Raw genomic sequence first — 23,581 nt, forward strand, 5'->3', positions numbered from 1 at the left:
GGCAGACACCAAGAACAACGGGAACTATGAACCTGCAGCCTATGAAAAGGAGACCCCAAACACAGTAAGTTAAGGAAAATGAGAAGACAGAGAAACACACAGCAGATGAAGGAGCAAGGTAAAAACCCACCAGACCAAACAAATGAAGAGGAAATAGGCAGTCTACCTGAAAAAGAATTCAGAGTAATGACAGGAAAGTTGATCCAAAATCTTGGAAATAGAATGGAGAAAATACAAGAAACATTTAACAAGGACCTAGAAGAACTGAAGAGCAAACAAACAATGATGAACAGCACAATAAATGAAATGAAAAATTCTCTAGAAGGAATCACTAGCAGAATAACTGAGGCAGAAGAATGGATAAGTGACCTGGAAGATAAAATAATGGAAATAACTACTGCAGAGTAGAAAAAAAGAAAAAGGAATGAAAAGAATTGAGGACAGTCTCAGAGACTTCTGGGACAACATTAAACGTACCAACATTCGAATTATAGGGGTCCCAGAAGAAGAAGAGGAAAAGAAAGGGACTGAGGAAATATTTGAAGAGATTATAGTTGAAAAATTCCCTAATATGGGAAAGGAAATAGTCAATCAAGTCCAGGAAGCGCAGAGAGTCCCATAGAGGATAAATCCAAGGAGAAACATGCCAAGACACACATTAATCAAACTATCAAAAATTAAATACAAAGAAAACATATTAAAAGCAGCAAGGGAAAAACAACAAATAACATACAAGGGAATCCCCATAAGGTTAACAGCTGATCTCTCAGCAGAAACTCTGCAAGCCAGAAGGGAGTGGACCATTATATTTAAAGCGATGAAAGGGAAGAACCTACAGCCAAGATTATTCTACCTAGCAAGGATCTCATTCAGATTTGACAGAGAAATCAAAAGCTTTACAGACAAGCAAAAGCTAAGAGAATTCAGCACCACCAAACCAGCTCTACAACAAATGCTAAAGGAACTTCTCTAGGGAGGAAACACCATAGAAGGAAAAGACCTACAATAACAAACCCAAATGGTAATAGGAACATACATATCTATAACTACCTTAAATGTAAATGGATTAAATACTCCAACCAAAAGACATAGACTGGCTGAATGGATACAAACACAACACCTGTATATATGCTGTCTACAAGAGACCAACTTCAGAACTAGGGACACATACAGACTGAAAGTGAGGGGATGGAAAAAGATATTCCATGCAAATGGAAATCAAAAGAAAGCTGGAGTAGCAATTCTCATATCAGACAAAATAGACTTTAAAATAAAGACTATTACAAGAGACAAAGAAGGACACTACATAATGATCAAGGGATCAATCCAAGAAGAAGATATAACAATTGTAAATATTTATGCACCCAACGTAGGAGCATCTCAATACATAAGGCAAATGCTAACAGCCACAACAGGGGAAATCAACAGTAACACAATCATAGTAGGGGACTTCAACACCCCACTTTCACCATGGACAGATCAACCAAAATGGAAATAAACAAGGAAACACAAGCTTTAAGTGACACATTAAACAAGATGGACTTAATTGATATTTATAGGACATTCCACCCAAAAACAACAGAATACACTTTCTTCTCAAGTGCTCATGAAACATTCTCCAGGATAGATCATATCTTGGGTCACAAATCAAACCTTGGTAAATTTAAGAAAGTTGAAATCATATCAAGTATCTTTTCCGACGACAATGCTATGAGACTAGATATCAATTACAAGAAAAAAGACTGAAAAATTACAAACACATGGAGGCTAAACAATACACTACTAAATAACTGAGAGATCACTGAAGAAATCAAGAGGAAATCAAAAAATACCTAGATACAAATGACAATGAAAACACGACGACCCAAAGCCTATGGGATGCAGCAAAAGCAGTTCTAAGAGGGAAGTTTATAGCAATATAAACCTACCTCAAGAAACAAGAAAAATCTCAAATAAACAACCTAACCTTACAATGAAAGCAATTAGAGAAAGAAGAACAAAAAAAACCCCAAAGCTAGCAGAAGGAAAGAAATCATAAAAATCAGATCAGAAATAAATGGAAAAGAAATGAAGGAAACAATAGCAAAGATCAATAAAACTAAGAGCTGGTTCTTTGAGAAGATAAAAAAATTGATAAACCATTAGCCAGACTCATCAAGAAATAAAGGGAAAAGACTCAAGTCAACAGAATTAGAAATGAAAAAGGAGAAGTAACAACTGACACTGCAGAAATACAAAGGATCATGAGAGATTACTACAAGCAACTATATGCCAATAAAATGGACAACCTGGAAGAAATGGACAAATTCTTAGAAAAGCACAACCTTCTGAGACTGAACCTGGAAGAAATAGAAAATATAAACAGACCAGTCATAAGCACTGAAATTGAAACTGAGATTAAAAATCTTCCAACAAACAAAAGTCCAGGACCAGATGGCTTCACAGGAAAATTCTATAGTTAGAGAAGAGCTAACACCTATCCTTCTCAAACTCTTCCAAAATATAGCAGAGGGAGGAACACTCCCAAACTCATTCTACAAGACCACCATCACCTTGATACCAAAACCAGACAAAGATGTCACAAAAAAAGGAAACTACAGACCAATATCACTGATGAACATAGATGCAAAAATCCTCAACAAAATACTAGGAAACAGAATCCAATAGCACATTAAAAGGATCATACACCATGATCAAGTGGGGTTTATCCCAGGAAGGCAAGGATTCTTCAATATACGCAAATCAATAAATATTATACACCATATTAACAAATTGAAGGATAAAAACCATATGATAATGTCAACAGATGCAGAAAGAGCTTTCGACAAAATTCAACAACCATTTATCATGAAAACTCTCCAGAAGGTAGGCATAGAGGCAACTTACCTCAACATAATAAAGGCCATATATAACAAACCCATAGCCAACATCGTTCTCAATGGTGAAAAACTGAAACCATTTCCACTAAGATCAGGAACAAGACAAGGTTGCCCACTCTCATCACTATTATTCAACATAGTTTTGGAAGTTTTAGCCACAGCAATCAGAGTAGAAAAAGAAAATGAATCAAAATTGGAAAAGAAGTAAAACTGTCACTGTTTGCAGATGGCATAATACTATACATAGAGAATCATAAAGATGCTACCAGAAAACTATTAGAGCTAATCAATTAATTTGGTAAAATAGCAGGATACAAAACTAATGCAGAGAAATCTCTTGCATTCCTGTACACTAATGATGAAAAATCTGAAAGAGAAATTAAGGAAATACTCCTATTTACCATTGCAACAAAAAGAATAAAATACCTAGGAATAAACCTACTTAAGGAGACAAAAGACCTGTATGCAGAAAACTATAAGACACTGATGAAAGAAATTAAAGATGATACCAACAGATGGAGAGATACACCATGTTCCTGGATTGGAAGAATCAACATTGTGAAAATGAGTATACTACCCAAAGCAATCTACAGATTCAGTGCAATCCCTGTCAAACTACCAATGGCATTTTTCACAGAACTAGAACAAAAAATTTCACAACTTGTATGGAAACACAAAAGACCCCAAACAGCCACAGCAATCTTGAGACAGAAAAACGGAGCTGGAGGAATCAGGCTCCCGGACTTCAGACTATACTACAAAGCTAGAGTAATCAAGACAGTATGGTACTGGCACAAAAACAGAAATATAGATCAATGGAACAGGATAGAAAGTCCAGAAATAAACCCACACACATATGGTCACCTTATCTTTGATAAAGGAGGCAAGAATATACAATGGGGAAAAGACAGCCTCTTCAATAAGTGGTGCTGGGAAAACTGGACAGCTACATGTAAAAGAATGAAATTAGAACACTCCCCAACACCATACACAAAAATAAACTCAAAATGGATTAGAGACCTAAATGTAAGGCCAGACACTATCAAACTCTTAGAGGAAAACATAGAACACTCTATGACATAAATCACAGCAAGATCTTTCTTAATCCACCTCCTAGAGTAATGGAAATAAAAACAAAAATAAACAAATGGGACCTAATGAAACTTAAAGGCTTTTGAACAGCAAAGGAAACCATAAATAAGACGAAAAGACAACCCTCAGAATGGGAGAAAATATTTGCAAACGAAGCAACTGACAAAGGATTAATCTCCAAAATATACAAGCAGCTCATGCAGCTCAATATCAAAAGAACAAACAACCCAATCCAAAAAATGGGCAGAAGACCTAAATAGACATTTCTCCAAAGAAGATATACAGATTGCCAACAAACACATGAAAGGATGCTCAACATCACTAATCATTAGAGAAATGCAAATCAAAACTACAATGACGTATCACCTCACACCAGTCAGAATGGCCATCATCAAAAAATCTACAAACAGTAAATGCTGGAGAGGGTGTGGAGAAAAGAGAACCTTCTTGCACTGTTGGTGGGAATGTAAATTGATACAGGCACTATGGAGAATAGTATGGAGGTTCCTTAAAAAGTAAAAATAGAACTACCATATGACCCAGCAATCCCACTACTGGGCATATACCCTGAGAAAACCATAATTCAAAAAGAGTCATGTACCACAATATTCACTGCAGCACTATTTACAATAACCAGGACATGGAAGCAACCTAAGTGTCCATCGACAGATGAATGGATAAAGAAGGTGTGGTGCATAGATACAATGGAATATTACTCAGCCATAAAAAGAAACGAAATTGAGTTATTTGTAGTGAGGTGGATGGACCTAGAGTCTATCATACAGAGTGAAGTAAGTCAGAAAGAGAAAAACAAATACCATATGCTAACACATATATATGGAATCTAAAAAAAAAAAAAAAAAAAGGTTCTGAAGAACCTAGGGGCAGGACAGGAATAAAGACACAGAAGTAGGGAATGGACTTGAGGACACGCGGAGGAGGAAGGGTAAGCTGGGACGAAGTGAGAGAGTGGCATTGACATATATACACTACCAAACGTAAAATAGCTAGCTAGTGGGAAGCAGCTGCATAGCACAGGGAGATCAGCTCGGTACTTTGTGACCACCTAGAGGGTGGGAGGGAGATGCAAGAGGAAGGGGATATGGGGATATATGTATATGTATAGCTGACTCACTTTGTTATACAGTAGAAAGTAACACACCATTGTAAAGCAATTATACTCCAATAAAGATGTTAAAAAACAAAACAAAACATGGGCTCAGTCTTTGTTGTTTACTGTGTGACTTTGGTAGTAACATCTATTGAGCCTCATTTTCTCTAATATGGAAATAATATATATTTGCCTTATAGTGTGTCCACAGGAATTAAATGTACAAATATATACAGGGTTCAGCATTGTAAGTATTACTATCAAATACTCTTTAAATTCTATCTCTTACTTACTACAGGACCACAACTGCAAATCCAGACCTACAGCACATGAGATTTGTGTTTCCTGTTGCCACTGCTCCAACATGTGTGTCATTTCCTGAAGTTTTATCAAACCCTCCCCCCCACCTCCATTATCTGAAAAAGGAAAACAGATGTTTTCATGATCATCCTGTAGGAGAAAAAAGACAGCAAAGAGAAAGTTCTGGCTCTCTAGTGCAAAAATGCACTAAAAAGTAAAGATCTTATGATAAAAATGTACAAGATTTATATCCAAAGGACAGAAGAAATGTTATGTAATGTAAAATTGTGTCAGGGATAAAAGGTATATAGATAAGCAACCAGGACCAAGAAGAATCAGATTCAAAAAAGATCTTTTCTTCATCTTCCTTTGACTGAAGGGCTACCATGTGGATAGTTTGCTTTTAGTGTTGGTTGTATAGACAAATTACAAGAGTATGTCTCCTTCTGGCACTACAAATCTAACAAAGCTAGATTAGGTCCATGATTAATTTTGATCATCTTTATGATAGCATGTAAAAGTATAAATTTAGGTTCTTAGAGAACACATAATACTTTTTTCCCCCTGAAGGAAGACAGGGAAAGAAAAGGGTACACTGTGACTACAGATCTCCGTACAACAAGTGTTCATTGTTGAGTATAAATACAAGAGAGGAAAAGGACACACTTAACCATGTTTGCGTTCTTTTAGAAATCCTGTTAAATGTTATATGACTCTGCTGCTTTCTGTGTCTTGTTTTATCAACTGAATTGTCTCCTATCACTTGCTTCAACAAATCTACAAAGACCCACATACTTAAGCTCTCCTACCCTAACAGAAGACAACATCCTAACTACTCTTGAAGAAACAAATCAAACTCTCATGTACTAGTATACTAGTACCTGTGTATATCATGTTCACATTTAGAATTTAGCAAAAATAGGTGACAAATGAAAACAAAATTTGGATTAATTTTGCCAATTATTTTGCATTTATTACTCCATAAGTTAGACCAAGATAGTATGATACTTATGCAGTAAATATATTAAATACAGAATGAATGAGAGTTCTTTGATCTCCTTAGGTCAAACACTACTAAACTAATTAAAACTAAATTACATCTGTTTAATAACAATTCATTTAATGTGTCAAAAAATTTGACAGTCTTTGGAGTTTCTAAAGTGGGATCTGACCTAAATTATCAACTCCATACATCATCGCAGTTAAGAATGATGAATAAAGAAGAGAGACACAGAAAGAAAATATACTTAAGGGAGACAATATATTGGTAAGGAACTTCTAGAGTTCTAGGTTAGGTATAGTGATTCAGTGATCAGAAAGAAAGCAAATGCTAACAGAAATATTTTTGGCAGTTCTATTTATCTAATATAAAGCACAGTATTCCCAAAGATATCTTACTTGTCTACTTGATTTCAAGTAATTGTCATTAAACTCAAACACATATGACTTTTGTATACAAAATGATAAGCTAAGGTAGATAGCAAATTTAGAGGCACAGATGGTGAAGAAAAATATGTTGAATTTTCAATCAAACTGCTTTCGAGTGTGGTTGTAAACTCAAGAATATATTGCATGTATAATTCTGCTTGAATTAGCTGAAAGACAAATCATGGTTAACATACTACTTATTAGCAAGTAATAAAGAGTTAAGCTTACTGTGGGACTTGAAACTTTTTTTAAAGGGGTCTTTGCTCAACTACATTGTCTTTTGACTCAACAAAACTGATATTTCAGATTTAAAATTTCTATATTACTTAAAAATAGGGATTCTAAAATTCTCAAGCCAAAACGGCAGCATGAACAGCTTAGGAGGTTGAGGCAATATTCCTATGGGACTTTGAATCACAGCCTAAAATGGTCCTAAAGGAACAGTGGCTAAAATGGCTTTGAAATTTCATTTAAAATCTTCTGTTGTCACTTACATGCTTTATGTTTTGCATTCTTCTGATATGTCCATGTTTGTTTTAATGGGAAAATATTTTAAAATTACCACAAAAAAAGACAATGCCAAAACCATGCATCATGTTTGTTTCATGGATTTCTCTAATCCTTATCATATAATTAGAAAAGTATGGTCATGGGGTTTAAGTCGTCAGAGGATGATGCAGCATTAGAGTAAGGATCTTCCTTTTAATGGCACTCAACGAGATACTTTTGGAAGTCTTAATTTTATATTCTTTAGGAGAATCTAGTATCAAGTTTTATTTGAGGTTCTTATATACAGATTTAAACAAACTTAATACTTGTGTGATTTTTTTAGAATTAGGAAAAAAAAATCCTCTATATTTAAAAGGGATATTTTAATGAGCAGGGTAAATTTATCAGTTTTGTCACTCCAACCCTGACCCTTCTCTTAAATCCATTTTACCAATAATTGTGTTTAAAAACACGGATCTTAGAATAGAGTCCAAATGTTTTAGCGTGACCCATGATTTGACCTTTTCATACCCAAACACATTTCTCTACTGCTTCCTTGTCTCATAATTGATGACCTAGCCATGTTAAACTTTTAGTTTCTCCAGGGTGCCATAATCTTGACTCAGTACTATTTTTTTTTTTTAAACAAACTGTTCTGTCTTCAACACTTCCCTTCCTCATCCCTCCGACCCAGCTCTCAACTGTAACTACAGTTGACCCTTGAACAACACAGGTTTGAACTACACGAGTACACCTAAACATGGATTTTGTTTTTCAATAAATACATACGTACTGCAGTACTACAGGATCCTCAGTTGAATCCCCAGATGCAGAACCAAGGGTACAAAGGGAGGACTATAAAGTTATAAGCCCTGACCCCCACGTTGTTCGAGGTTCAACTGTACCTCCAAGAATCCTTTTCTAACGGGTAAAGGTTGAGTATACTACAATAGCGCCCAGTAGTTTCTGCATAAAACTTACCAAACTATACAACTGCTATTATTTCACACCAGACTGAAAGCCCCTTGATAAGGAACTGTGTTTCATGCTGATTCACAGCTTCTAGTTAGCATGTAGTAGTATTTGCTGAATGAAGATGTTAGCGAGTTAAGTATAGTTTATGTTTCTAGTTCGTAGAAATCCAGTTTGAGGAGTTAGTGGTTCATTTGAAAGCATAATACTGGATGTTTTATACTGACAGTCTTTTAAAACCGAAATCTACCTCATCATGTGCTCTCCTGTCATTTTTTTAAACATCTTTATTAGAGTATAATTGCTTTACAATGGTTTCTGCTTTATAACAAAGCGAATCAGTTATACATATACATGTTCCCATATCTCTTCCCTCTTGCGTCTCCCTCCCTCCCACCCTCCCTATCTCACCCCTCTAGGTGGTCACAAAGCACCAAGTCCATTCTCTAGTAGGTCTGTGTCTTTATTCCCGTCTTGCCTTCTCTGTATCATTCCAATTTTAGTATATGTGCTGCCGAAGCAAGCACTCTCCTGTAATTTTTATAAATAAATTCAATTATTATCTAACAAAACAAAAATGGAAAGGGAAAAAACTAACCACAAATAATTTATATCATTTTGTTATTGTGGTGTAGAGAAAAGAGCCATGGGCTTTGAGGTCGAAAAATACCTCCATTCGTTCAGAAAATTGTTAAAATAATCTCACCTTAAAAAATTGGTTCAAAAGGTGATTCATTTTTCTATCACTACAGACATTCCCAAACTGTATTTCTACAGCAGTTGATATTTTGTGAAGTGCTTGCATATTTTGTTTGAAACTAAATCATTATTTTGAAAATATTTTAATATTTGCCATTTTTTGTTGCCTATGCTATTAATCTATACATTAATTAGCAATAAATATACTATGATTACATAGAGTGCAATATTTTTAGTATTCATGACTGGTTGAAATTAATACTATTATCATCTCAGGAAAGGAATAAATACCATGCCCAGATTACAAACTAATGCTCAAGAGATTATGATAAACAAAAACTAGAAAATAAACATCTTGGGCATTATCTTTTTAAGCATGATTCCTGTAATAGCATAGACAAGATGTAAAGGCCATAGACGAGAAAATGGGCTCAGACTAACATGGCTTGTTCAAGCTGCCATGATCTATAAATGGTGATGCCCAGCCTCAAACCCTGTTTTCTCATGTCCAGCATCACAATTTGCTATATACCTTCTGTCATAATGTGAATTGGCCTAGAAGCTCCTTGAGAGTAGACAACTCTACTATAACAAAGCATAAGCATTTCCAGACACTGCCACATTATGCAAAATCACACAATAAAAACCACAGGGCTTATGGGACACAACCCTCAAACACTTCATCACACAAAAACAAACAATAAAAAAAATGGCAGCACAGTTTTGCATGTTAAATGTTTAAGAAATATATAAATACTGCTATAAATATGCCTTATTTTAAAAAAGATTGAAAGCTTGCTTGTGGAAGTGGGTGTTGGAAGTGTTGTAGCTTGTGAGTCATCGTGAAGTGTTGGAAGGATTGTATGAAATTGGACGGCAAGTTGTTAACACCAGATGTGGGTAAGTGTGCCCCCTAACACGTGAAGAGCTGAGGTAGGTAGCTGACAGATGTCTGAGGTGTATACGTGTGCACACCTGGTGTATTTCTAAACAGCCTGGATTAGCTGGGTGCAGTTTTCTGTTTTCCACGTTTCTCATGATGAAATCGCACATTAAATGCGAAATGCATGTAACACTTACATTCTTCCTTAATATATCAAATATGTTGGAACAAATGTGCATTTTCAAAAATCAAAGAAAAGAGCTGAGTGTACTGTGGTGCCATTTATCTTTGAATTCCCTACAATGCAAATAGCAAATTCCAACAAACGTCTTTTGAAAACGTATAAATTAACACTTAGGGGAAAAAAACTTCCATAAACGGAATGCCAAGAATCTTCCCCAAGCAAGAGAAAGAAAAACTACCAATGGAATGAATCTGTATTTCACATAATCCTCACAGTGAACATATGAGGCAGGTATTATCTCTATTTTACAGATGAGAAAATTAAGGCTTTGAAAGGTCTCATCACTACTGGGTAGCAGAATAAGGTCTTTGAATACAGTTCAGTCTAATGTCAATGCCTATACTTTTTCCAGAACAAAAAATATTTATAATTTAAAAATATACATTATAAAATTCCAAACTCAGGGAAGAGACAACTACTGCAATGTTACTATGGTCTCCCTGGGGCTGTTTTACTTACATCTTTAAAAAAACAGCAGTAATTATTCCTTTGAACATATATATGTACTTTAACTTCTATGAATCATTACTAAATGAATTGGAACCACCTTTTAGAACTTTATAGGTGTCAGCATAAGGAGCTTTTTAACCACAATTCTTTGACTAATTCTCCACTAGCGTTGAACACACTCGTGATAAATACATTAATACTTCAGGTTTCTGGAGCCTTTTAGTGATTTCTACCGTCTGGAATTGTTACAATACCAGAAATTAAGAAAATTTTTAAAAAGGGAGGATTTTAAGCTGAACCAGACAAAAATAGAAAAACATCTGAATATTACAATTTGTACCATCATTTATCAGTTCATTAACCAGTTGAAAGGATTCATCTAACTGGTTGGTTGTGGTTATAAAAATGTAAGTCACAGGAGCAAGAAATTAACTGCAAAGAGAAGATGGATGAAAAGTAAAGAGAAAAACAATTTAAGTGATAGCTAAAGCAGCAACAAGGTTTAGAGACAGCAATGGGAGTGGTAAACAGGAAATACTCAGCAAGACAGGACAACAGAGAAAACTGCTAGCCACAAGAACATGAACCACCATGCTAAGGATATGGGTAATAAGTCACTGAAGGCATAGTATGGCACAGCTAAATCTGTATTTTTATCACAGCTCTAACGCAGAGAGCTATCAGCAGCATCACTAGTAAAGTTTAGGTACTGCAACTTTAGAACTGTGCTATCCAATTGGAGTTGGGAAAGGAACTGAAGCAGCATTCAGTGAATAGGAAAGCTTTCTATCTACCAAAGTGACCCAAGGGTCATTTTATTATAAAGTATGATGTAACAGAGACAGGACTTAAGACTGTTAATTTCCAGTCATTTAACAATATCAATTCACGTGGAAGTCCTTTCCCTGTCAGGCTAAACTTGATGTTTATTACTAAATAAAACAATCGTATTGATTTCTGTTATTAGCTATTTACCTATTATCTTGTACATTAAATTCCAGTAATTTTAATTTATGAATAACAGCAGCCCTCTACTTCCTTTAATTAGTTTAACACATTGCAGGACTGAACTGGAAACCCAGGTACCTGTAATCTAATTACAGGTAAGTCAATACAAATATGTTGCTAAACTGTTCATTTGACCTATCTAGAACAGTTTAAAATGAGGTTAAAACTATACATAAGGTCCTTTTCAGCTCTACAGTTATTCCTTAGTGTTAACAGTACATATCTCTCGAATAACTTGAAATTACCAAGAAAATGTAACAATGTTCACACTCAGCAAAAAAATAAGAAAAAACTTTTAAGCTGATTTTCACTGAACTGAAAAAAAAAATTCTACTAGCATAGAACTTGAGTGTCCAAATGGGTCACACCTACCAATCTTGTCAAAATGTAGTTCAGCAGGTCAGAGGCGGAGCTAGAGATTATGAGTTTCTAATAAGCTCCCAGGTGATAACTGCTGTTGGTCTGGGGACTTGACTTTTGAGTAGCAAGGTTCTATGATCTGAACAAACTGTAATGCTGACAAGCTAGGCTAGCCCAGATATCGTTGCAGAATAGTGACTATGACCAGGAATAAAACACTGTAAGGAAAACATTCCAGAAAACCTGATGATGAAATACGTCTGGGAGGTGATAATATGGGAGGAACAAGAAAGATCGTTAAGTTGGTAACTGAAGGGGAATGAGGGAGGTTTGTTATTTTCTAAGCACTAACACCAATTAAGGGGAATACTCTTTCTGTCCACTGAAATGGGAGGGAGGCATTAAGCTGTACGAACAGTGGCTATAATGTGAAGCTGGAAAGGATATCTTTGTATTTGAGGATCTCACACATAATTTCAGCTTTTAAAATACTAACGATAGCTCCTTGTTTACTTTTTACATCTTTGCCTTAGGAAAAACTTGAGACTCAAACAACTCATACAGTATTTATTGAAAAGGAATTGATTTAATAACCTTAAAATTGGTTAAATGTCATGAGATTTGATAAGGGGATTATTAATGTCCAGACATCCTAATCTTAACAAAATTTTGAAGTGTGTTGAACAAAATATCATACCATTTAATAAACATCATAAATATTTGCAGTATTTTTTTAGGTACAAAAAGCAACTTAGACTACAGAATACAGACCAAATTCTCTTTGAAAAACCACCACTGAATTTAAAACATACTAAATTCAATGTAACGATTACCTGTGGAGAAGGGATATACAGGGGCTAAGATCAGGGAGAGTACATAAAGGAGATCAGTTCAATCTGTAATGTTTTTTTTAAGTCATATATTAAAATTACACAAAGTATGGGAAGTATTAGGTGGTGAAATAGTAAGTGCATAGCTGTTTATGTTCTTTGTATTTTTCTGCGTATCTGAACACTTCATTTTGTCCTTAATGTGGGCAATCTGACACTTAACTTCATTAATACTTTATTTGCAAAATCTAAAACCAAAAAAGATAAAGGGAATAAGTATACTTAGGAGAATAAAGAATAACTCCAAAATTAAGGGTTTTGATAACTGGTACACATATCCTAATACTGTGGCTTAAAATTGAGATTTTCTACTGAATTCTTACCAACAGATTTTCTTGAAACAAATATTTAGCCAAAATAGAAACCTATGTATGTTCAATTTCACTAAACAGTTCCATACCCTCTTCTCCTGAATGAAAAAACATTTTCAGATTTTTGCTCTATTTAAAAATATTAAGGCAGTGAGGAAATCTTGTTTGAAGTCCCAAGCTACTCATGAGAACGTCTTTTCTTTTCATATTCTCCAAAGACTGTGTTAAAATTACCTCTCAGTTTCACAGCAACCTTTAAAGGTATATACACAGAAAATCTCATTTTTAAATGGAGTCCATAATTAAATATGTATCTGTGTTGTGTTACTAGGCTATCAAATAGTTCAAACAAAAAATACAAGGCTAAATCCAGATTCTCCTTTCATTTGGCTTTGGGATGCATTATAGACTTGCTTTCTACATCTTTTTGCTTTAGCAAATGTTAACACTTAAAAACATAAAAAAAAATCCTCTGTAGCAAAGCGACATCAGGGTATTATTTATTGTAGGTAACTAAGATCTGGCAAGACATGAAACTGGCATTGCAACTTTTCCTCCTACATAGCAATTTATCAATTGCATAGCATTTCTGCATTCCTACTATTTGAGTTTCACAGTATCCTGTGAGGTGGGAAGAGCAGTACTGCCTACATTTCCCATACACAAGGGATACTGAGGCTTAGAAACGTAACTTGTCCTTTTCTGCTAACTATATGTTGATCCAAAAATAGAAATAACAAACCAATTACCACAATTTGATTATACTAACCTTATATTTTGAACTTTAGATTTCTCAAGTGTTAATATATCCCTAATGTAACTAAATATGATTCCTTATCATTCCTGGTTAAGCCAGGGTGTTCTTAGCTGCTTTCAAATATTAAATTAGATTTCTAACATTAAATGTAAACTTTATGAATCCATTCCTTAAGTAGGTATTTTGAAACCCATTTTCCAAAATAAATCTTAATGTCAAAAAATCAGTTTCTCTCTCAGTTGTAGGAAAAAATAAAGTTATCTTTCTTAATATTCAAGGTTAAGACCTCTATTAACAAGCAGCTGCATCTTACGAACACTTCAGTTAGCTAGTTCACTTGAGAGATAAGACTGAGGCATATGGTGGTAATAATAATGATGACAAAGCTATTATTTTCACCTAATTAAACAATTTACTATATGCTGAGGACTGGGTTAAAATAATGTATGAAAATTAAAGCACTCCAAAATGTCAAAATTCTCACTTCACTGACTTGTGCTTTGGAGGGAAGGTTGCACTGGAGTGCACTCTAAAAGACTGAGGAATCTGCCACTCCCTAGGCAGGAAAAACTTGGGTTTCTGGTCACTCCCCCATCAGAAATACTGGGAACTCCTCTTCTTAGCTCAGTAATTGGAGCAACCCCAGTTCCCACAGACATCTCAAAACTTCTGTTTCTTCTTCCAAGCCAATCCCAGCCACAAGGAACTACCTGAAAAACAGATAGTACCTACTTTCAGATATTTCAACTACCACCCAATACTGAGAAAAACTTCACTTAGAGAAAACTGTTCGATTACTATTCATTCATGTTATGGGTTTTTTACAGACTTTTTAGGCTCATGTGCTGTTGCTAGAGTTCTTCTGTACTACAATGCTATTTTAAGAAAAAAAAAATTAGAGATAACTTTTAGCTTCCAAATCACCCCCATTGTCGACCCAAATGTAAACAATTATTTACTATATTCTTTCTTTCTTGGAAGTGACTGAATTATTAATATAGCACACTTAAATGAATTGCATACTCCTTCATTTGTTTTTAACTTTCCTAATGTATGAGTTTTGCATAATTGTCAGTTATTTTATAACAGAACAAACTTAAGGAAAATGTATAACTGCAAAGTTATCAGACACCCAAAATGCCTGTATAAAAAAAGGTGACCCCCCAAAAATATTGAGTACAAATAGCACCCTAATCGAAACCCTTTAAAAAGTGAAAATCGTAACATCACAAATTACCCTTAAACTTTTAAATAAATACCTGAATGTGTATCTTCCTTCCCACCCAAGGCAAAAGCAGATGGTATGATACTGTTTCTTCCCAGTAACATCAAGTACCCTTTGTTAAAACTCACAAGGTAGGAAATCTTTAGCAGACACAAAAGATGAAAGATGAAACTGCAGCAAGAGAGCATGGCAAATCCAAAAGATCTATTAGTGCATAAATCTACTGGAAAAAAAACAACAACAACAAAAGAGATAGAAAGAATTAACAAGATACAATAAAAGTTATGTCTTTAAAGCAGTAGATTATAACAGGGTGGGAAATGTTTAATATGTGTCCTCCTGAAAAGCAGTTACCATCTTTCAAATTAAAAAAAAACCAGCTGGTATATTTTCACAGCATCTAGATTTATTTATGGTATAAAGCCATAGAATTGTAATATTATTATTCCTTTCCCACCCTGGCAGAGAATAAACATGAATTCAGAAGCACAGTGGAGTGAAAACAAAGAAGAGAGAGAAAAGGCAGCAGAGAAAGACAGAAAAGGTGAATACAGAGCTACAGAAGTGTTTATTGAGCATGCTACAGAGGTAAGCAGAGTACACACAAAAGGAAATTAAACAACCATCAAACCTCCCAACTTTGTTAGAAAATTAATTTTTAATTGTGCCGCTTTCAAACTATACTGAATTTTACATTTCTAAAGATGTAAAAACTCAACTAATAGAAAATATACATGACCATTCTGTCTACATAGATAACAGAATCTATGAACCTTGAAACTAAGTACATCAATTTGAAAAAGTATTGGTCATTTAAACAGAATCAACAATTCAGATTGACAAGAACTGTTCAAATTAATTTGACCTGTAGATTCTGAGCCATGTTTTTATTAAAGTCAAAGTCAGATCTATTCCTAAATACAAAATATTTTGAAGATTTATTAAAACTGAATATTACAATGCAAGGTAAATTAAGACTAAAGGCACATAAACTTTGGTCCCACCTGGTTGTCAGTTTTAGAAAACTGCCACAAAATTAATCTTCCTGCAAATTTTCGCAGTACACTTTCTTTTATCTTTGAAAAATACATGCACCAGTTCCTGAACTAGCTAGACCAGTCTGCACATGCTCAGAAATCCACAACCGTATTCCAAATCTTAATTACAAACTAAGGATGGCAATATATATTTAAATGCACATAAATCATGTCAACTTCAAAAACATCTACGAAAAATATTCAGCCACAAACAAGACGTTACTTAGTGCTGACATTTATATGATACGTCCCACAAGAGTGTGTACAAAAAGGTTAAGATTCCACAATGCTTTCCACATAGGGCTCAAACTTACAGAAATCACTTTGTTGTCTTAAGAAATTAATACTCTGCATCTTGTTAATTTTAACTAATGCCTACATTCATAACTGAATCTAGACCAGAATTGTGAGATACAAAAGGCCAATGTTTTTTTCAAAGCAATAAAGCCTAAGGTAGTAAAAACTAAAAAAATGCTGCTTTATTCTTTCAGTATCATGTATCTTATTTGATTAAATATAAAGAAATGTGACAAGCCAATAATTCAAAATAAGTTCCAAGCAGGAGAAACAAAAACTTAACCTTTTTACACACCCCTGCCTAAACATATTGTTAATTCCCATTTAACAATGTGCCCTAGACAACCAATTCCTTTCTTCTAGTAAATGCACAATAGCAACACTAGTTTTCCTTTTTAAGGCACGTATGTCAACTAAGTTGAAAAAGGAAAGTAAAATTAAAATTTTAAACAGACAATAAAAATGGCTTCTCTACAGAACAGATGAAAGAGAGCAGTTAATAACTCTGCCTTTACATATGCCATTTCATTTTATAACCAAGGAATGATAACAGCATGGGAAAAAAGAAGAAAAAAAAGGAAAGAAAACAACAAAAAAAATCAAACTCTGGTCCCCACTTTTCTGAACAGTCAATAGGTGTTGACACCAAACAATGTGATTCACCGCCAATCTTCATCTCCCCTTTTTTAAATTGTTGACTTGGAGAAAGACACTCTCAGATGATGGTTTTCACCAAGGTTATAATTATGAAGATCAATCAAGGCCTGAATAGCTTCTTCCACTGTTGCCATCTGAAGAAGAGCCATTTTGTGATCTCTTCTGAAACAAAATTATGAAATTAGATACTTCATAAAAATTAGGAAGGGCTTAAATACTTAACTTTTGCCCATTCCAGAATCAAAGATGTCTAGAAACAAAAAGAACAACTACTTGAAGAAAACTTTTACTTCTATCAAGTCACTAATTTAAAGACAAGAAAGCTTGCTTACTGAAAAAACTTAAATGCTTTCACAGTGCCCCCAGTGTTAGCAAACAGTGTTCGTAGATCCTCTTCTGCTACTGAAGGACTGGGAAAATTAGACGGAAAAAGAGAGTAACAATTAATAAAAAATGTTTATATTTTATTCCTAAAATGTATATCCTTAATAAACTACTCCAGCTTCAATACTTACGGGATATTGGATAGGTGAAGGGTTGCAGAAGGAGGAAAAATGTTCTGAAAATTTTTGGATCCAGGTTTCTTAAAACGATGCAGTGGGGAATTACCAAAATCTTTTGTTAGCCCTTGATCATCAAGTCCCTCTCGAGGTAGTTGTACAGTCTGATGCTTAGACAGAGTAACACGAATAATTTTTCCATACATCTTCTGTCCATTAAGATGATTCATGGCTATAAAGGGGAAGAATGCCTATTAAAAAACAATATCAAGGTTCAAAGCAAAAATAATTCTCATTTTAGAATAGTTGAAATATCTGAATTCTGTTATGATTCTAAAATAAATCATGAATTTACAATAGCCACTGGTGACAAAACAAGTTCATTTGCACTAGACAAGGCGTTGAGGCAAAAAAGCCAGCTTCTTTCATAGAACGAAAATCCAAAATGTGAGTCTCTCTCTTCCTTGACAGTCCTGCTAAATGCCCAAGAAAGAAACTTAGTACTCATCTGTAACATTTTCTCCCTGCTGATCCATATCCTAACTGCCAAGTCCTACCATACCCATCCTCTTAATTACTCTCAAATTCATCTTCTATTTCTACACTTTTCACTGCCATTATTTTTTTATCTGGATAACTCAATCAGTCTCCTAATTTGTCTTGTTGGATTTTTCTCTACTTTTCTCCAATCCATTCTATACAAATTTATGTCACTACCTGCTTAAAAGCCTTAGGGATAAACTCTAAAATTACTCTTTCTTTAACATGGCTTTATGCCTTTCTCAGTCTGACCCTACCATCTCTCTCAAGCCTCCCTGAATAAACATTTATTGATGATATACAATACTAACCACTTTGCTAATGCTGAGAATCAAGTGGTAAGACAAGAACCATCCTAGCCCTCCTCATGGAACCTACAGTATCTTAGTACCGTACTCCTTGTACTTAATGTTCCAGGTGTACAAAACGTATTTTCTTAAACACTAGTTTTTTTACCTTTAGCCCAGTGTGCATGCTTTTCTATTTATAACAATTTCCTATCTCCTTCACTATCCCTCCTAATCTATTTATCCTTTAGTGTTACTCCCTCAAGAGGGCCTTTTCTTCATCCTCTAGAAAACGTTCAGAACCTCACTAGATATTCCCCCATGCAGTACCCTTTACTTATTTTTATAAATTCATTACATTTTAATTATTTATATCCTCCTTCAGACTGTAAGATACATGAAAGCAGGAACCAGTGTCTCTCCCCACAGCACACAGCACAGTGCCTAAACAGAACATCACATAGCTACTTCTTGAGGCAGCAGTTGGGTTACTTTTCAACTAAAAGAACTGGTCTGAGATTAGAGAACAGTTATACGTTTTATGTTTTATTCACTAGTCACAACTGAAGAAAACCATGTCATAAGTCAAATAGTTTAGCTAAACTGAAGGTCTATTTGACTACTCAAATCAAAGTATTAGAGTATTAAACAGAGAGGTAAAGGCAATATGGAAGAGCAGGGAATTGAGAATAAAATCCTTACTCTCAAATGTTTTTAATTTGATTAGTATACTACAGTACACAGTCTGACACAGGAGATACCCAGAATTTGTTAAATCCATGCATCTTGTCATACTTACTTGTACAGAATAAACCAGTTAAATATAAAACAGGTCTGAAAAGGAAAATGCTATAAAAGTATAAGGTACCATTCCAAAAAATCTTTTTCATTTATAGCTTCCCTAATTTGTAAAAATAAGTTTACTATTCCAGCTATAAGATAAATACTAAGGATGTAGCGTACAACATGATAAATATAATTAACACTGCTGTATGTTATACATGAAAGTTGTTAAGAGAGTAAACCCTAGGAGTTCTCATAACACAAAAAATTTTTCTATTTCTTTAATTTTATAACTCTATGAGATGATGGATGTTCACTAAACTTACTGTGATAATCAATTCATGATGTATACAAATCAAATCATTATGCTGTACCTCTTAAACTTACACAGTGCTGTATGTCAATTATATCTCAAAACTGGAAGGAAAAAAAAGTTTACTCTTCCTGATTTACTGCAGTGTTATACATTTGTAATAGTTTTTTCTCAGATTTTCAACTGAGGCTAATAAAAAAAATAAGCTCTCAGGCCTTAACTTTCTTACACTGTATTTCACATATACTTATAAAATCAACTCAATTATCCATAGTGATGGTATGTAAACTCCTTTTATAATAAAGCTTACTTGAATTATAAAATATTTTTAAGGTTCTATTAATTCTGTTGTTTTAAGTGAACAGAACTTTGCTTATGATAAAGTGCTATTACCTCATACAAAAGGTGTTTTAGTGCAGCTTTGAGAAGTTATAAAAATACTGCACAGTTGAGCTTTGAGATACTGAAGGGCACAAATAACAAAACAACAAGAGGTTCTAAGCATAGTAACTGCACCGAAAGGAGATGGATAATAGAGAAATGGGGTTACAAATAAAGCAAAATAACCAAACAGCTAACTCAGAAAGTAACCAGGTAATAAGGGAGATTCTAGTCAGCTGATTGCTGATAAAAGGATGTGAATAAATTTAAAGTGGATGGGGGTTAAGGAGAGGGGTAATTAGAATACCGGGGCTTTTAAGGGTATTAAAAAATAAAAAGCGTGTCAAAAATGGAGGTATATATATTGATTAAACAAAGCAGAAGGAAATGATTAGAATAATTTTAAATGAATCAAGTTTAAATAACAGGACTCTAATATCTTGAAATCTGTTCCAAGAAATATGGCATCAATGAACAAAGCAATCAATGATCAAGAAGAAAAAAGTCAATGCTGCATAGTGGAAACGTCATTTTTGGTTTAGTATTATTTTCTACCTCTCCCTTTATCTCTGAAGATAGTAATGAATAATGAGAAGTTAAAAGATGGTAAAAAAAAAACAAAAACATACAGGAGTTCACATAATGTGGAACTGGAGCTATATCAATAATTATCCCCTTTATAATTAAAAATATTGTTGCCTCTCCCATTTAAAAAAAATGAATCTTGACATCCACTTGTTTATTAGTCTTGTCAAAGGACCCAACTTTTAGCTTTTTTTTTTCTCTCAACTGTCTTCTATACCATTATTTCTAGATTTCTAGTCTTGTCTTTATTATCTCTTTTCCTTGGGTTTATGCCATATTCTTTTTTTTTTCTAAATTTTATTTATTTACTTATTGGCTGTGTTGGGTCTTCGTTGCCGTGTGCGGGCTTTCTCAAGTTGTGGCAAGCAGGGGGGCTACTCTTTGTTGCGGTGTGCAGGCTTCTCATTGTGGTGGCTTGTCGCAGAGCATGGACTCTAGGCGTGCAGGCTTCAGTAGTTGTGGCACGTGGGCTCAGTAGTTGTGGCTCACGTGCTCTAGAGCGCAGGCTCAGTAGTTGTAGCTCATGGGCTTAGATGCTCCACAGCATGTGGGATCTTCCCGGACCAGGGCTCAAACCCGTGTCCCCTGCATTGGTGGGCGGATTCTTTTTTCTTTCTTTCTTTTTTTTAAATAAATTTATTTATTTATTTATTTTTGGCTGCATTGGGTCTTTGTTGCGTGCGGGCTTTCTCTAGTTGGAGGGAGCGGGGGCATTATCTTTGCTGCAGTGCACGGGCTTCTCATTGTGGTGGCTTCTCTTGTTGCAGAGCACGGGCTCTAGGGCGAACGGGCTTAGTTGCTCCTCAGCACGTGGGATCTTCCCGGACCAGGGCCTGAACCTGTGTCTCCTGAATTGGCAGGCAGATTCTTAACCACTGCGCCACCAGGGAAGCCCAGGAAGGCGGATTCTTAACCACTGCGCCAGCAGGGAAGTCCCTATACCATTATTCTTAACAGTTAAAACATTCTGTAAAACATCACTTTCACTGTACCACACATACTAGTATGTATAGTACTTTTATTATCATTTAGTTTTACATATTTTAAAATTCCCATTAAAATAACTTGAGACATGACATATTGGAATTATTTTTCAATTTCCAGATACCTGGAGATTTTAAATGTATCTTGCTGTTATTAACTCTTTAACTTAATTGCGCAGTAGTCAGAGAATTTGGTCTGTATGATACTTACTCTTTGAAATTTACCGAAGCTTGCTTTATAGTTTAGTTTGTGATCAATTTCTGTAAGCATTCCCTGTGTACTTAAAAAGAATGTGTTGGATGTATAACTATTAGATGCCTAATTCTATACATGTGTAATTCTGTTAATGTAATTGTGCTGTATCATTTGCGTCTTGCTGATTTTTTTTTTTTGGGGTCTGCCTGACATAATTCAGCAAGGTGTATAAAAACCTCCATTATCGTGGTGAATTTGCTCAATTCTCCCTGCAGTTCTATCCATTTATAATTTACGTATTTTGAAGCTATTTCATTAGGCATACATAAACATAAAACTGTTGTCATCTTGGTGAACTAATAAATCTTTTATCACTAATCTTTATCTGAAATGAATACAGCTACCTAAGTTTTCTTTTGCTTATTACCTGTCAATTATCCTTTTTATATCCCTTTACTTTCAATCTTTCTACATCTTTGCACCTCACATCTCTTGTAAAGAATAGGTGGCTTTTAAAAAATCAAATCTGTCTTTTAATTGATGAATTTATTCCTTTACATCTGTTGTTATTATTGATACATCTGGACTTGATTCTATCATTACTTTCAAATTTCTATTTCCCCCCATTTTCTCCATATCATTTGCCATTTTTCCCTCTTTCCTTTTGACTTTTTTTTGGGGGGGAAGGTCTATTGAGAGCTCCCTTCTATCAGACCAGCAATACCTCAAAGTGCAACTCAGAGTTCTCCACTACTCACAGTAATGAAGAAGTGAAAGCCAATATATACACATACTTAAAAATTGCTCAAATATCGCAACACCAGAGTTACATGATTCCTACTCCCTTTACAGCACACTTCGCTAGATATAATTTAGTAGTTAAAGAAGAAGTAAGTTTACTTTTGAGATGGCAGCTACATATTAAATAAAAAGTTGAGGCTTTCTTGTAAGTAGTTCTTGAAAATATGAATTGGAGAAACAAGATAATTATTTTAACAAGGAACTACTCTTTGACATTTCCTTAGAATTAATTTACTTTAATTGTTGAAGATCAGTACATTACTTCAAAACATAATTTACAAATTATATTATTCCTAAAATATCCAATTTAAGAAAATTCCAGTATCAATTAAATAGGTTATGGTAGAAACTGAAACATCTTAATGTTTGCAAATTTTAAAACTCTGGTCTAAAATGATTTAACATGGCCTCTAAGATTTGCAACAATCCCATTCACACTTGTATACTACTGACTATACCTTGCCGTTTATTTCTCCCATACTACTTCCTAAGCATAAAAACATCTGCCTATATTATAAAACAATGAGTATTTCCAAACAGAGACCCATGAAAACCCAAAAGAATGAGAACAGAGCCCATAAAAAAAGCATACTACATTTTTTAAAATTTCACTTATTTTTTTCAATAGCACACCCTAGTTTTGTATAGGATTTGTGTGTTTGTGTGTGTGCTATAAAGGCATTAAGGGTCCAAGTACGTATTTTTACGGACATATACTTCAAGAAAGCAAAATCTAACCTGGCAGCAATGAGAAATAATAAATTATTTGCCACTACATACAGTTTGAAACCTATAAATCATGCTATTAGTAAGTCAAAGCTTTAGTAAAAAAATCTTATAAAAATTAGGGGTAAAAGATTTATAAATGTACTGTTAGGCACTGAATTGTATTCTCCCAAAAGTGATATACTGAAGCTTTAATCCCTCAATGTGACTACCTGGAGGCAGGGCCTTTAAGGAGGTAATGTAGGTTAAATGAGGTCACATGGGTGAGGCCCTAATCCAGTAAGACTGGTGTCCTTATAAGTACAGGAAGAGAAATCAGAGCCTCAGAGGCTGAGAAAAGGCTCAGAGGAAAGGCCATGTGAGGACATATGGAGAATGGAGCTCTCTGAAAGCCAGG

General features: G+C 34.6%; 1 protein-coding gene across 5 annotated transcripts in view; it reads right to left on the minus strand.

Annotated features, from left to right (window-relative positions):
- Window positions 1–15,647: 15,647 nt before the first annotated feature.
- Window positions 15,648–23,581, minus strand: part of PTBP2 (polypyrimidine tract binding protein 2) — an 85,927-nt gene continuing 77,993 nt past the window's right edge. For 3 of the 5 annotated variants that reach the window (XM_082385105.1, XM_082385103.1, XM_082385101.1), the window contains 3 exons: window positions 17,605–17,821; window positions 17,422–17,499; window positions 15,648–17,251 (listed from right to left, as the gene is read on the minus strand). In XM_082385105.1, the coding sequence (XP_082241231.1) occupies window positions 17,119–17,251; window positions 17,422–17,499; window positions 17,605–17,821 (428 nt within the window). In that variant the 3' untranslated portion in view covers window positions 15,648–17,118. The remainder of the gene's footprint in view (window positions 17,252–17,421; window positions 17,500–17,604; window positions 17,822–23,581) is intronic. The other 2 variants (XM_082385104.1, XM_082385102.1) reach the window with 1 other exon arrangement.

The sequence above is a fragment of the Balaenoptera borealis genome, assembly GCF_965194805.1.
Source record: "Balaenoptera borealis genome assembly, chromosome: 1".
Classification (NCBI taxonomy): Eukaryota; Metazoa; Chordata; class Mammalia; order Artiodactyla; family Balaenopteridae; genus Balaenoptera; species Balaenoptera borealis.